Source organism: Rattus rattus, chromosome 1 (assembly GCF_011064425.1).
Source record: "Rattus rattus isolate New Zealand chromosome 1, Rrattus_CSIRO_v1, whole genome shotgun sequence".
Taxonomy (NCBI): domain Eukaryota; kingdom Metazoa; phylum Chordata; class Mammalia; order Rodentia; family Muridae; genus Rattus; species Rattus rattus.
Window position 1 is genome coordinate 145,886,401 of NC_046154.1, and position 17,012 is coordinate 145,903,412.

Sequence of the window (17,012 nt, forward strand, 5' to 3'; positions counted from 1 at the left end):
TCCCTCTTACGTACCAAGTGGAAGGAAGCCGGCAAGCTCTGAAAGTTGTCTTCTACATGGATAGTTACCATTTTGAGCAGCTGCCCCAACGGTTGAAGAATGGAGGCGGGTTTAAAATTCACCCTGTCCTCTTTTCACAAGGTGAGCTATTTTCCTTTTCAGGCTTTTAGTATAGAAACTGTTTTATTTTTATTAATGTTTTAAGTACATTTAATGTTAATGGGGAAGTTTTTTTTCTCTTCTAATTTGAAAAATCCTTCATAGAGTTCAGGTAATATAATTGTTCCCAGGAACGTTTGTTAAGAATGTTTGATTTTAATATATTCATCAAATAGAATTGGAGCATTTTGTAAGAAAGAGGAGCACATCGAATACTTCAAAGGAATAAGGGTGAATAAAACTGGAATGAACTGATTAAATAAAGTATGACAGAATAATCAGATGGCTAGACTACCGTATAACAGAAAATGTTCAATGGTAGTATATTTCTGTTGGGGGTGATGGTTTAAGCCTGTAATCCCAGTGTTCAGGAGGCTGAGGCAGAAAAGATACTAATTTAAGATCAGTTTGTGTTAAACAGCGAGACTCTGTCTACAGAAATTGCTGCCTGTTATTATTGCTTATGTCGTCTCGTGAGAAAATATATATTCCTACTCATTTTTCTGTAAGTAATCAGTGAATGTCGTCTGCAGTGGAAGAAATTCAGAACAATATAAGAATGAAGAGTCTTTCCATCAGTTCCAAGAGAAGCTCCTGGGTACCCAGAAGAGATTAGACACTCGTTATTATGTAGTCTCTGTTAGTGTAGGAGTAACTCCCTACCTCCGAAAAGGAGCATGCTAGGTGCCATAATTACAATAATTCCTAAGTGGTACCCTACAGAATTAGAGTTTTTCCTTTTTGGGTTTTCATAAATTATGTTTATTTATTGTGGACTTTAATAGTTTGATAAAAGTAAGAAATAGTCAGGCACATGATAGCCAGATTTGCTACAAGTGGATATTTTGCTTTATGCCATGTATGTATTAAACTGAAAGTCTAGTTTTACAGGATAGGCTACTCTCCATCAGGTTTCCAAGGTGGTTCCACCCAAGGCGCATTTCTATGGAGACACTGCTAGGAGGCATTTCCATTTTTCTTTGGTGGTATTATGTCATCGTTAAGATCGGCGTTGGCAATAGTCTGTAAGAAAGAAGAGAAAGAGAAGCAACGACCAGCAGTAGATTGTAGGAAGTAAATAAGATTAACCTGAAATAGATCAGATATCTCCACAGACTGGGTGAGACAGAGAAGAATGCTGGGTCAGAGTTCATTTTTATATTTTATGTTGGGCTTACAGCTCTTAAGGAATCTGTGTCTTCTCTGTTTTATATTATGAGAGGGACAGAGACAGACACATACAGAGACACATGGAGAAAAAGAGAGGCAGAGACGCATGAGAAAAGCACACAGGCACACATACACAGAGACAGACAGAAACACACACACACAAACACACACAGAGAGAGAGAGAGAGAGAGAGAGAGAGAGAGAGAGAGAGAGAGAGAGAGAGACCGAGACCATGTTCACATGGACAACTGTGATCCTGTGATGTCCACTTTATCCTGCAATTGAAAGTTCTAGGGATCAAACCTATCCTGTCAGGGTTGGATCATTGAGGAGCAAAAGCCTTTCCCCTGTGAGCCGTCTTACTAACCTTATGTCTGTCTTTTTAAAAATTGTCATCTTTGCAACCATTACTGATATAAAAAGGGCACTAAACATTTCTTTTAGAAATTGTTTCATATATGAGACATCCACCTAAAATAACTGACTAAACACACCCATTGCAAATGTATATAGGGAAACGAATATTTTGTAAGTAACCTTTATTTTGTTAGTGTTTGCACAAGCCAATTGAAAAATAAGTCCATCGCTTTAGAGTCATTTAAGAAACCTACACTAAACATTTGCCATTCAAACCTCATAGAGATAATCTAAGAGAAGCACATCTTTAATTTCAGCACTCCCATGGCAGAGACAGGAAGGAGAATCTCTGAGTTCTGGACCAGACTGGTGGACAGATGACAGATTGAGTTCCAGGGCAACCAGGCTTACACAAGGAAGCCCTGTCTCAAAAAAACCAATAAGAGAGGTTAGGGTGGCAGATGTGTGTTTAAGGTCCCAGAAGGACATAACATCCAGAAACAGCTGATTTCATTAAAATCTGCCCATGATAAACTTGTTCCCTTGAAGGACTATAAATGCCTCTCTAGTCATAAATCTCCTGTGATCTACCATTAACATCTCTCAGTGTTCTGACAGAACCCATGAGAACCTGACTCAAGTTGAGTAGAGACTTACCTGTTATGGTGACTGAAAGTTATGCTAAATGAAAGAAATAGTCTTTCCCCAGGGTGAACGTCGGAAGGGGTTTCGGTTCTTGTTATTCGTGGCTCTTCACTAGCTATTAGAAAATAGGGGGAAATACGGAAATGTGACGTTTTTCCTGGGGATGGGTAGTCTTCAGTGTCAGACCTTAGCGTGGCTTATGGCAACAGACTCAAGGATATTGCTCTCTTCCTCTCAAGGACTGGAAGTAAATAAGGGCAAAGGTGAATGTGAATTGCAGGAAGCCAGTGCTTCAGAACAGGACCTAGGCAAACAATGTGGTTCTGATTTACAAGACAAGGCACACAGAGATAGCACCACAGGAAAGTTGGAATAAAGAATTTCTACAGTGCATGAAGCTAAAGATCACTTTCAGAGAATCTTTGTGCTTTGTTCCTTACAGGTTACACAGTTTAATGTGGATGGGTTCCTGAATCTTTACTGTGAGGAAAATCAAACAGTACACAGAGAATCAATACTCAGTCCTCCTTCTGCTGACTTATTTTCATGTCTGTTTTTATTTTGATGACTCACTGTCAGCAGTAATCAATGGGGACTGCCCAAGGTCACCTTAGAAAGGTTTTAAAAAGTGTCCATGCTCTTAGAAAGGTTTTAGAAAGTGTTCACACTCGCTTCACATAATACACAGCCATTAAGACAGAATCCTTGGGAGGTGGTGCATAAGTGACAAGATATATTTTTTTTTGCAGTTTTCTAGATGTTTTTGAGTCCACCAGGGTAAGAAGACCACTGGTCTTTCTTAATTATACAGTACTTCAATTATCTAGTTAATCTTTGTTTAATTACACTAATTCATTGCATGACTGTTCAGAGGTCTAGAGTATATATAACTGGAGTACAGTGGTTAAGGGCAGTGTACAAAGTTCTGTGGGCTTATGATGTAGTAAGATGCAGGCTGCCCCTACAAGGAGACATCACATGGCTCAGCCTTCTTGGGAAAAGTTGATGGTATTCTGATGGATGGAGGCAAACAGGTAGAAAATGGACAATTTCTGATGGGGCATCGGCCTGGCAGCTCTTGGAGATTCTGAAGTCTGTGCTTTGTCTCTCAGATTTTGTCTTTTTGTAAGAGCTGCAAGAAGCTCTTATAGGGCCCTGTTCAGCTTCCCTTCCACAGAGGAGATGCATGTACAAGAAGCTGGCTACTGGGATAAGTTAGAATCCCAACTCTCGGAGTTCATCCTAAAGCCTCACAGATCCCTTCCTTCCCATATAGATAGCCGCAGTCAGCAGATAAGTGCCTGCTCTATGCAGATGGGTCGCTCTCTCTGAGCATGCACCTCCACTGATCTTGGTTGGTGATCCATGGCCAACCAGTCTTAATCCCCAGGGGCCTTGGGATCCTAACTGCTGTCTTCATCTACTCCCCAAAGCTCAGCTGAGGAACCGCCAGGTAACCTCAGCAAATCACTTTTTTCTCCACTAATAAGTGGAAGCATAGATTACTATGAGTCTTAACATTTATTTTCCTTTAAAATTGATTAGGTTGGCCCATAGTCTTTTATCCTGCTGGCACTATTAGTTAAATGGCATGTTTTATTTCCTCTAATTCAAAAGTGCTAGCAATAAAACAAGTGAACTCAAGCTATGTTTTAAATATTGTTTTTAACTAAGTGCTATTAAGTATGTCTTCAACCAAGTATGTCAATATAATCTTTGAGATCTATACTATATACATAAGAAGGGAATTAGATAAGAAAATGTTAAAGTGAAAAAGTTTGACGTTACCACGGTTATTATACATTTAATCTGTTTTTCCTTGCATTAGAAATTTAATTTGAAGAACACCATTCTGTGTCATGTTCATTTAAATAACAATAAATAAAACAAACTGTTTAGCAAAAATAGGAAATGCTGTTCTTTTTTCTCCTTTTGGCCACACAAATCTAATTTTTAAATATAGAACTCATCTTTTTTGTTTTTCTTTCTCTACACTCTTATTATTTCCCATCAAATTCTTGCTAAATCTTTTAGCAAACAGACATGTCTCCTGTTTCTAAAAAAAGTTGTTATGAATTTTAATAGTCATGTAAATTTGTCATTGTCAAAAGACAATGAAAATGGTGATTAAGAACAGAGGAGTGTTCATTAAAATTATACTCAGTGTTGTTTGCGTCATTGTCCTTATTGTAGTAGGCTCCAAGGGCAGGACTAGGCCCTTATGAACACATCTCAGATTGACTCAGTTCAGCTAAAGCCCCACCCACTACCCATTTGTCTGCTCTGAAGCCACACAAGAAAGTGTCCTTGCACGAACCCTTGTTTTCACACTGTCTGCTTAGATGTGCGTTCTTAACCTCAGTCCACAGATCACAGACATTGAATTATTAAGTCTGGCGGAGTATCTGGATTGTTGCCTAGAATTTAGAATTTTTCCAACAAGTATGTTCTTATTTACTTATATAGTTTTGTTATGCATCATATATAAGTTGCACACTCTCTAAATACTATCATTTATCTCTCACAACCGTCATTAGTAGCTACTCACATTTTCCAGGCCGAGTGTCTCAGATGTTAATGAAAGCTGCCCACTGTTGACTGCACAGTTCCAAAGGAGCAGAAACTGGGGTCTCACCATTAGCTTTCTGAGAAGGACGAATAGTTGGTATTGAAGTATGGCTGTTGATGGACCGATGCCTCCTGGGTAGCACCTTTCTAACAGATCGATTCCCACCCCTTAGCAGGAGGGACCCCTGTGTGCGTTTCAGGCTGGTTCCCAGAAGGCCTGCATTTACCCTGTCTATTCAGGGCCTGGGGATTACTGCGTCTTTTACAGTTTTCCTAATTATTGTTGAAAGTGTGAGGTAGAAACATGCCAAACTTGAAAAGAAGCCGCAAAGATGGTTCCCGTGCAGGGTGCAGATTATAATCATCCACTGTAATCTTCTACATTTTTATTAAAAACTTCAAATTTAGTAATAGGCTTTAGACGTTTCAATGTGACATGCACAAGATCCAAGAAGCTTAGAAAACAAATGACAATTCAAGTTAGTCGTCACCTTTCTGATTTTGAAAAATAAAAGGTAAACTTAGTTCATGATACCTCATTATTTAGTTTACAAAGTATTGTATTTAGCAGCTTCAGAAAGAAATAAATTTTCTTTAAAAGCCAGTTTTGAAATGTTCTTTTGAAAATCAGAACTTGTGACTTGCGATCCACAGAAAAGGAAAAGAATTCACGTGACCAAATTGCATTCATAACTGATCTGGCAGCTGGCAGCCCATGTATGAAATTTGGACGTCTGGTTTGACCTCTGTTGTATGATTCATGTCTTCTAAAAAAAATCAAAAGCAAAACCAAAACTCATAAAGATTAAAAAGAAACTCTTAATAAAAACTGTTATTAAAGTGAGAACTATGTTAAGCAAAATATCTTTAAAAGGAGTGAGATGTTATATATGTCTTTTATCCAGACCTAAAATAGTTCACCATTTGAGTAAAAGTACTGTCCGAAGATTTCACAGAATTCATCTGCACTTTTTGCTACACTAGTAATAATTAACTGAATAACAGAATATAAATATAAATGAAGTATCTATGTGTGTGTGCGCACACACACACAGACACACACACACACAGACACACACACACAGACACACACACACACAGACACACACAGACACACACACACACACACACACACACACACACACACACACACACACACACACACACACACACACACACACACAGTACTAGTTAAGCCCGGATCTAGTGCACACTAGGCCAACACTCTCCCTCTGAGCTGTACCCTCAGATCTTGTTGGTTTTGAGACATTCTTACCATTCAGTTCACATTGCCCTTTGCTCATAGTGTGCCCCTGGCTGGCCTGAGTTACTCTGCTTTTGCCTCTTGAGGGCTGGGGCTGTGGGATTTGGGCCAGAGATGTAGCTCCCCTCTACTGTCCCTAGAAACCTGGGGACCTCTTTACAGAGGTATCTGCTTAAGTAAAGTTGAGGCTCTTGACTGAACCACACAGAATGAAATTTGAGAATGAGTCAGATTGGAGCAGAATTAGAATTTATTAAGAAAATAAGTTTTTGTAGATTTAAGCATTTAAGGACAGAATAATACACAGATGTGGGCTTCTCAGGAAAGAGTTGTGCCTAATTGTTTTAGCGATATTTAGAAATAGTTATAATTAGGATTTGAGGGACTTTGAGGGACCTTTGCAGTTGCTTCTCTGAGTCACTAAGGGCATTCTCAGTGAATGAAAGTGAATGAATGCTTTGTATATGGTTACAATATGATAAGGTTAAACCATGGATCCCTAAACTAACAGAAGGGAGATTCTCAGAATACTGCAGGTTTGAAGTTGGAAAAAAAAAAGAAGGCCGTAAATGGTCATGTATGCTCAGGCTATCAGCATTGTTCATTGCTGTTTATCCAAATGTCACTGTAGAATGAGTATTATCTCTGTGTCCGTAAGCTTTATAAGGAATTTGCTATGTCTCTTAACTGAGAACCTTCAGCCAGACTGCTGGGCTTATTCTCTTTCCATGCTTCCCTAATTCCTGTTCTTCTGTCCTGCCTCAATTTCCTCCTGTAAGGCTTTGGTCCTTGAAGATTTGTTGATGGCCAAAGTTTTCTAGAACTTATGATTTAGTTGGGGCCTAGACCCTTCCTATCCGGGTACCCGAAGTCTCAACTGGCTTATCTAAGGGGGATAAGAGAATGTCCCAGAGTTGTGAGACCAGAGTATTATCTCATCTTTTGATTGAAATTAAAAAAAATGTGTCATTACTTCTGAAATCAAAGGCACAGATGACATTTTATGCAGCAGATGTTTGTGTTTAATTAATAAGATCAGCACTGAAAACAACAGAACCTTTGTATCAAGAGATTCATTGTAATGATGCTAGTAAACCATTAAAACTTAAGCAGAGAGTGATATAGATGCCATCTGAGTATGTAAATCTTGACCTAGGACATGTCTTTCCCAAATTCTCAGGTATATATTCCCAACAATCTATTGTCGCACTAGTTCCTTGGTAACCAAAGGTTTTCGAGTGTCCATGTTCTGCTAACTTTTGAGTTTAGAAGTAAGTTTCTTTGGGCTATTAGTAAAGTCTCGACTCATATATTAAGAATGTTGCAAAAAGTACAAGAATGGTTTCAGGAAAGAATACACTGTGGAACAGATGCAAAGGAAGAGTGTCAGGTCATTGAGTAAATGTCACACCAAGTGGTAGTATTTGAAAGGACACTTGTAGTTTTAAGAGACTATGCTATCATCTTCTTAGAACTGTGCTCTCAGCTCAGTTCTGAGAACAAGCTGCCACTAGTCCCACTCACAACATAGCTCAGCCAATGGCCACAGGGTTCTCTGACCCCTGGGCACTGTGACTGCTCCTCCAACCCCTCAAAGCTTCTCTGCCAAAACTCTAACGACCACCCCGAGGCTTTGCCCACTTCAGTCACTGTAGGTGGAAAACACCAGACAGCCTTAATATTTTTAAATCAGCCAGATAACACAACTGCTGGGTGAAGAATCTATTGCTCAAAACTCATCAGCTATCCTATATTAGAACTCTGCCCCCAGAATTCTAGTAGCCCCCAGACCTTACATGCTTCTGCTCCTCTCTCCAAAGCCTAGACAAAAAGACCTTTATCTCTCTCCCTCCTTTTCCTCCTGGAACTCCGATAATCCCACCTCTTTATCTTTGCCCAGTGATTGGCTTCTGCCATCTTTATTGACATAATCAAGAAACAATTAGGGAACCAGATTTCAGTATTAGCCCCTCCCCACACAGACACTGGTGAAGGAAATCAAAACGTAAGTTTACAACTTTGAATGGGTTTATAACTGCCTTTAGCAAATTAAGGCTTTTTTTTTTCTTGAAGAAATCTTTTAAGTCTTCTGAGGTTCACAGGTATAAAAAAGATACTCTTAGGCAATAGACACCTAGGAGATAGAGAGTTTATTATAAGGACTGAGCCCTAACCTTATTTATTTGATTTCTTTTTTATTCAATATGGTGGATGTTCGTCCATCCTGCAGAGATGTCAGCCAACACTAGAGAGTATACAGAGAGACATCTCAGTAAAATCTAGTTGTCCATCTCCTAAGATTTACCTCTCCTATGTACAATGTGAAGTAAAGTGGTAACTTGGCTTCACCCCATGCATTAATTCAGAGCTAAAAGGCACAACACCTGATTAAGGGTTCTAGTCATAGACTTTAATCGTTTTCCCTCAAAGGCAAGAGTGACTAAAGGAGTTAATATTTCTCTTCCCCAGTGACATGAAATCCCTTAATTTGCAACTGAGCTCTGGACAAGATTCTTATGTCCACATTGAGCTCAGCATGAGCCATTTTTATCTGCATCCTTGATTCCTATCCCATTTCTTCTCTGATTCCTGCCTCTGTGTAAGATGGGCTTGCATGTACAGAGTGGTAGAGTGCTGCTTGTCTGGCACTTGTGTCTGTTAGTTTATTTCCTTGATGCCAAAAGGGAATTGTCCTTCTGCTAACTCTAATTGTGTATCACTGCTACCCATGTGAGTCACCAGATGGCTTAGAGAAGAAATAAAATTCAGAACCTTATTTATTGGGAACATTTTTTTGTTAAAATTCCTTTCTTTCCATACAGCTGTGTGAACATAAAGAACTAGAAAACCATGTGTAGAATCAGCGTGCACATTGGGTCGCTTATTTTTCCCAGTTAGAAAGTTCCAGTTAAATTGAACACTTCAGTTTTGTGAGCTGAGGTGTTGGGAGACAGGCATGTAGTCTTTCTTGTCTTCTTGAAGCCACTATTGCATTCTTGTCTATCAGTTCCCAGGTTTACACACCTGCTTCCATCTGTAAAAACCGTACATAGGTCTGTTGATGGTTCATCTTTTAGGTCAGGGCCATTGGCATAGACTGGGGATATAATCACTCCACACATGAATAGGCTAATTTGTTTCTACAACTTGAAGAAGTTAGTGGGCTTAATGTGTGAAAAATCTTAAAGATTGTTATTTGGTGGTTCCAATAGCATGCTGGGTTCTAGCTAATCAACTACTGATTTCTTCTGGTTACAGAGATGCTCTGAACTTGGTGAGGACTTAGGACCTCTATCTGGCATCCCAGAGTGAGTTTAGTTTAGTTTACCTCATCTTCTACCATCGCTGTAGCTGTTACAGCTTGTAAATGTCCTGGCCTGCCACATCGTGGCTATAAATCATTTGGTTTTTACATTTATTTATATATATATTTATATATTTAAAATGTATACATTGTCTTCACTGGATGAAAATAAAGATGTGACCATCCTAAGTATGGCTGAGGAGAAGGTTTTTATTGTAGATACGAAGGAGAGAGCAGCCAGAAGCATCTGAAAGAATCCAAATTGAACATGGCCAGAGTAAACCAGACCATGAAAGGGGGTGTGAGGAATAGTGAGAGAAGAACAGAAGAGAAACGGAGTAGGAAAGAGGGCAAATGGAGGAGCTGAGGACTTAGTAGGCCAGGGTCAAGAGAGGACTGGACTGGAGAATGGTTTTCATAGAAGCAGCTATTCCCAATATGTTTAGGCTTTATATCACTCTGCTTAGCAAGGCTTATTATTCTTAGTGCCACGCCAAAGTCACTTCTCAATAAGTCTCTGGCCAATCTCTTGGAGAAAAGAAATGGTTTTGGACATTAGTAAATAGACCTTACAGTGATATTCACTCCATGAATTTCTGAGACCGTTCTGTCTGGGCCAGGAATGGATATTGGTAACTCCAGAAGAAAATCTGTCTTCAGAGCCAATTATATTCATTTAGCATCAAGTGGGGCTTTTGACTTTCTCCAAGAAAAAGAAATCAAGGTAACAAACAAGCTAGGAGAGTAGAGCAACAGTCGAGGAACTCAAGTATACTTCTCCTGAGGTTGTCCCATCTTGGTCATCAGAAAAGATATCAGTGGGAGGCTGGCACGAGCCGTAGATGCATCTCCATGCTGCCCCTTGTAGCAGACTAAGGAGAAATATTCTGGGACTCATACCCATGCGATACCAAGATTCTAAGTTGGAGTTTATTAGGAAGAGATGTTTAGCATAGATTTAAGCATGCACAACAACAGAAGGAGGGAATGTACATATGCGAACATGGGTGAGGACTTTGCAGGAAAGCTCTGTGTTTGTCTTCAGAATAGATGACTTAGGTGGTTTCTGAAATTACAACTTTAAACATTTCTAGGCACTTCCTCTACCTTTGGTGAACAAGATCTTGAAGTGCCTTGATGGCATTCAGTGATGTCCTAGTTTCATTCGTTATTATGATAAATGTGCTGATAAAAGCAGTTTTAAGAAAGATCATTTACAGTCCCATCATTGGTGAAGTCAAGGCATGAATTTAGCTCACAGTTCCAGGTTCCAAATGCTCATTGAAGAGAGTCAGGGCAGGCACTGGGAGTAGTAGCCATATCTGTTGAGACCAGAGATAAATGAATGAGGACATGACTACTGCTGAGCTCACTTTCTTTATACAACTCATGATGCAAACCCAGGGAACAGTGCTGCTGACTTTCAAGCCTTGTCTCCTATATCACTCAACACAAAACAGTTCCTACAGACATCTGGACAGGCTACATTTGGTCAAGTGCACTTAGACTTTTATCATTGCTATTTTACAGTTTCTAATAGAAATGAATCTATATAAAAAGAATATTCTGCTTTCTATATGGAGATAACTCAGCATGGATTAGTGCCTTTAATTGGAGTTGGGAGGGGGATGTTGTGATTTGATTTTAAAATGTTCCCCATAGACTCATGTGTTTGAACACATGGTTTCCAGTTCCTGGCACTGTTGGTGAAAGTTATGGGCCTTTTAGGACAGCAATGGATCCTAAAGAACAAGCTATGGCTTGTGACTCCTTTGGCAAACCTCTACCCCCCAAAATATTTACATTACAATTCATAATAGTAGTAAAATCACAGTTATGAAGTTGCAACAAAAATAATTTTATGTTTAGGGGGACCATTGAAACATGAGGAACTGTATTAAAGGGTCACAGTATTAGGAACGTTGAGAACCACTGTTCTAGGAAGTAGAACTTGCTGGATGAGGTATGTCACTGGGTGTGGGCTTTCTCTGAGGTTTTATTCCTGACCACACTTCCTGTTCTCCCTGTCTGCTTGCTGTATGGGGTTAAATGTGATTAGTCTGATTCCTGACTGCCAGGCTTGCCTCATGCTTCTGTTGCTGTGACTTCCCTGTCATGGCACCCTGTGTCTCCTTCAGAACTATAAGCTAAAATACCTAGTTTTTCTCTAGATTGTCCTTTGTCAGGGTCTTCGTTACAATCACCGATAAGTAACTAATGCTGGGGCAGTGATTTCATCGCAAAGGCTCCTGTACCTTGGGGCTTGCTGCTCCTTGAGTGCAGTTCAATCCCTTTTTATGAGTCCTGTCATGGCTAGAATCTAACCTAACTTCCGAAGAGCATGGTAGAGTTAGGAAATTAGTTGAGGAGGCAGAGTAGGGCCAAAGATGTACAGAATGGAGTGTGTTAAGCCAGGGACAGGTGTCCTTCTTCAGCTTTGACCCCAGCTTAACTGTGGTCTCTGCCTTCTCTGTGGTTTCACTTTTGTGGTTTTGTGTACCAGCTAGCAAGTGTGGTCTGATAACACTACATGGCAAATTGGAGATATAAGTGATTCACGGTTTCAATTGCACACCATTCTGAATAGTGTGATGTTGTGTATCTAACCAGAGCATGATAGATCATCCTTTGAGCAGCATATCCACATGTGTATTAGTCACTTACTCATGAGTCACTCAATTGACCTCAGTTATCAGGTCCTTGACTATACAGGGTCTCATTCTTAAATAATTCCGACTTTAGTGAGTAATGGCTCTAACATGCAAAATTAGTGATGTTGGCAATTGGGATGTGCTGAAGAGAGGCATAAATGCTACCTTCCTGGGAAAAGGTTACTCTTGACCGAATAGACACAAAGTAAAACTAGTTCCTTCGTCCATAATATTATGAGGATAAATAATCCCGTGTTCCTATTATCCTGGTGCAGTAGTTACAGAACATAAAAAAAAATTAAGTGCTTTGTGAAAATGAGAAAGGTATTGTAAAAGTGTATGTAGGTGTGGGGCATTATGGGGTGTGCATGTGTATGGTGTGAAAATCCAATCAGGCTTCAGAAGAATCCCTTGTTTCAGCGTCTACTGCAGGTCTGGAATGCATTCCACAGAGAAAAGAAAAACAATGGTACTCAGGTCCATGGAAACAAATAGGGAGAAAACACCAATTATAAAGAGTGGCATGGGGTACTGGCTAGTTTTCTGTGTCAACTTGATGAAAACTTGAGTCCTCAGAAAGGAAAGAGCCTCACAGTTTCGCAATTAGTGGTTGGGGGTGGGGGAGGATCACCAGCTTAGGGATGACTGGTAGCCCAGAGTTCTATAAGAAAGCAAGCTGAGCAAGCCATGATGAACAAGCCAGTAAGCAATACACACCTCCCCACCCCATGGCCTCTGGATCGGCTCCTGTCTCCAGATCCTGCCCTGTTGGAGTTCTTGTCCTGATTTCCTTCAGTGATGAACAGCAGTGTGGAAATGTAAGACAATTAAACCCTTTTGTTTTCTGCTTCAATTTGTTTTTTGGTCATGGTGTTTTGTTGCAGCAATAGAAACTCTAAGACATGAAGAAAATAATGATGAGGCTTGTTGTATAAATTTATCTCAGTGGCTTGTGGAGGGATTAGAAGTTATTACAATTTTGTTCCTTTATCTTCATGGTGCAGAACAGGGGCTGTACATGCAAATGCAGACACCCATCCCCACACCCTTGTGCTGGTATATACAATGTAGGCTCCCATTTAAGATATAAATTCTTTTTACAAAAAACTTAATTTTACATTTTTTTCAGAACACTTCCTATGTCTGCAGTTTCTCAAAATAACCAGCTGAAAATAATCCTCATGCCAAAACAGCATATTCTGGAATGGCATAGTCTAGTCTTCCACAGTGCATTCAAAATGCTTTAAAAATAGAGGATAGTTTAAACCAGAACTTGCCTTTGCCTATTTAACAACAACAACAACAATAAATTTTCAGCTGTTTGATATATATGTGTGTATATATATATATATATATATATATATATATATATATGTGTGTGTGTGTACATATATATGTTTTGAGAGCAAAGGACCCATTTTCATTCATTTCTGGAGTTACTTATTGCACATGTATACATACTCAGCACTTTAAATATATTGAGAATTAGTAGCATAGAAGAGATGCACAGTGACTAAGTTATACGTTGGCATGCAAACTGTTCACTTGTTTCGCAGCACTGGAGAGCATGGAAGGATATTGTTATAGAGACAACATCTCCGTGGAAGAGTTTCAAGCGCAGATAAACACAGCCTCCCTGGAAAAGGTCAAACAGTACAATCAGAAGCTCAGGTATGTAACCTCCTCTGTTGTTGACTTAGCTTTTCTTTTTATATTAGGCCAAATGCTTTGACTATATGATGGGGATGTGAACATTTTTATTAGCTTAGATTATTCATGATATTCCCTTTGATAATATAATGTTTAATGTCTCAAGTACCCTTCTGGCCATGTCTCATGAAATTATTAAGAAAAAGAGGTTTGGAATATGTGGCATTGAGGTTTTAATATCTGGGAAAAATTAAGGGATGCAATTAAGGTATAGCCTTGTCCCCAGGGGAAATATCATTGTATCTTATAGTGCCACCTAAAGGAAGGGTCATTGAATTGCAGGGAAAGTATATTCCTTTGTTTGCATTAAAGAGGTAGCCCCTCACATGGGGAGAAAAAAGGCTCCATATGAAGATGCTTGTTATTGGAAGAAATTTATCTGCAGCCAAGTAAATAATATTTAAATTTTAATTCTGCCTTTCTTCCTACACTGTTACTGTGCAGTTATCCCAGATATTAGCAGAGTTGGATGCCATGGATGATAGAATTTTTTGTCATGGTTGACTTTAGACCTAACTTATTTCTCTGGTAATACAATGAAAGCAAATGTCAGCTTCTCTCTCCTTAGGATTTAAAATAACATATGGAAGAGTAGAGGTATTGGGGCTTTGTGGAGTCTCTTTAATGGAAAACTACTTCCTCCTGACCCAAAGAATAGATTCTGAGTTTTGCCTCAGGCCCTGAGTGGAGACTTGATTTCACCTCTCCGAAGATTAGAGCATCACTTAGGACTGTCCCCTGCAGCTAGGGCTGCCAATCACCTCACCAGAAGAACACCACAACTGAAGATATGCTAAGGAGATGGGAGGAATAATTTTCCTCACTGAGAAGATGCACTGGTAATGTGCAGAAGCCCCTTCTGCCCATGCCATACTGCTAAGCCTGCCTGGTTTTTTGGAATTCTAACTCTGAGTGTGAAACTCTTTCCCCTTCCTTCTCCCTTCCTCCCTCCCTCCTGCCTCTCTCTGATCCTAGGCAAAAACCTAAGCTTGCTCAAAATTTTTATTTTGTTAACCTATGTCTGAAGGTGACCCAGTGCCCTCTCTTTACATCATGTAGCTGCTTTGCTAAATGTGAAGACTCACACTCAAAGTGGAGTAGCTTTTTCTTCTACTCACCTATCTCCCTCCTGCCTTCAGTTTCTGAGATTTATAGCTTGCCTGTTCTATTGTTTTTCCTTGGAGATTCTAACAGAATGATTTTTGAAATTCCTTCTATACCCATTTAAAATTTTTTATTAGCAAGACTAAAAACCCCAAAAGGGAACCATGAATTTCCTTGATAATTCGAAGGCAATAAAAATTAACCATCGCAGTGAAAGGGAACTGGATTTTAACTTAAAAGGTTTTATTTTCAACAACATTTAACATATATTCTTCCCTCCTGAGTGAGCTACTTGTCAGATCACTATTAAAATTACTTAACAGATTAGACCATTCTTTTTTATTTTTTTAAGTTAGCATACAAAAATGTATTTTGTTATAGTATTTATACATATTTTGTATATAGATATTTCATATATTTACATTTTATATCTACATATATATTTCATATATCTATATATTCATATAGATGAAAATACTATTGCAAAATACTTTATTTTACATACTATATATACATATATGTACATATATACTCCACAATATATGAAAAAATATATATAGTCTCCCTCAGGGTATTCTTTCAGCCCCTTTCTGCCTGCCATCCTCTGATTGATCCCTTTCCTCCCAGCACAATAGTTCCCTCTGCTATGTACATGTGTACTGGACTCCATTACTATGTTTCCCTAATTCTTTCCTTCTCTTGAAATCTCTTCCTCCCCTCTTATGATCCTCCTTATAATTTCAGGATTACACAAACATACACACGCGCGCGCGCGCACACACACACACACACACACACACACACACACTCACCAGAAAGATATTAATTTTTATAGTCATCCTATAAGATGCTGTGTTATCTATCTTTATTAGTCTGGCTTATTTCACTTAACATTTTTAAAGGGAAATTTATTTTGTTCTAGCTTGGGTCTTAATAACTAAAAAAAGTCTATTGTGGTTATTTAGTTTTCCCTTCGTGAATGTGGCTGAACACTGAAAATTAAGTACCTAAATGACCAGCAGGGTGTGTGTGTTAGTGCTGGTGATTTCCTCCAGTGGCACTAGCCTGAACTGGTCTCACACATCTGTCCTTTCTCCTGTGTTCTCTACTTCAGCCATTGTTTGTCATTTCCAAAAAGGTTTAAGTCCCTCATTCTTTCAAATACTTATGTAGACTTCCTTAGCAAATGCATTCTGATGTCCCGATGATTCAAATTTAGAATGTCTTAGCCTGTTTTAATTTTGTTTTCTTGTCGACATCACTGTTTTTCAGAAGTATATATTGTACTAACTCGATCTATAGGAAAGGAAAATGTTAACCTTAAATTCATAATTTGTTTCTCCTTCCCTGACCAAGAAGCATTGGCTTAAGAAGTTCAGTCTTGAGAAAATCTTCCCGTTGATGATTATTAGAGTAGAATTTTGCCTTCCTAACTTGTGAAGAGTATTGCTATATTGTCTTTGAATTAGATGCAATATTGAAGCATTTCTACAGAACACACGATCTTGAGCATGCACCCATGTACTCCCTTTAAGAAAATGGACCACTGTTGAAGTATCCTACTAAACCCTGTCTCAAGGCAGCAGTCTTTCATTCACCCCCTCAGAATTTTGCTTCCAGGCCGTGCCATGTTTTGGCTAGCAGGTCTTTAGTGATTTCTAGTTGCCTTCAAAAGAATAACAAGCCCCTTAGTTTGGCGGTGAGGCTCTTTCATGACCTAACCCTACACTTCCTTTTCTCTGCAGACAGATCAGTCATATTGTCCTTCCTCATTACTATGATCCTTGCCCTCTCTTGTCTTCTCATTCTCCCTCAGCATCTGCTTTCTCTGTTTCCAACTCCCCAGGGAACTGTGCCTCACATTCATCTCATATTGATAAAGTCTTCTTTGTATTCATTTATTATAGATGTGGAATAAGTCCTGGACGCCAGGGATTTCAAAAGGTGCCTAAGAGGTTAATGTGCAGTGAGAATTGAAGATCAATTCCAAAATAAGATCTCAAAGAACAGTCCCCAATCCTTTAATGTCAGTGTCAGCTGCAAACTTCTTAAAAATGGCTAAGTGTGCCCCATTGTCTGG

General features: G+C 39.1%; 1 protein-coding gene across 1 annotated transcript in view; it reads left to right on the plus strand.

Moving 5' to 3' along the window:
- Positions 1–17,012, plus strand: part of LOC116903902 (phosphatidylinositol 3,4,5-trisphosphate-dependent Rac exchanger 2 protein-like) — a 73,009-nt gene continuing 55,997 nt past the window's right edge. Inside the window, exons 1-2 of the mRNA XM_032906673.1 lie at positions 1–141; positions 13,675–13,789. Of these exons, the coding sequence (XP_032762564.1) occupies positions 57–141; positions 13,675–13,789 (200 nt within the window). The 5' untranslated portion in view covers positions 1–56. The remainder of the gene's footprint in view (positions 142–13,674; positions 13,790–17,012) is intronic.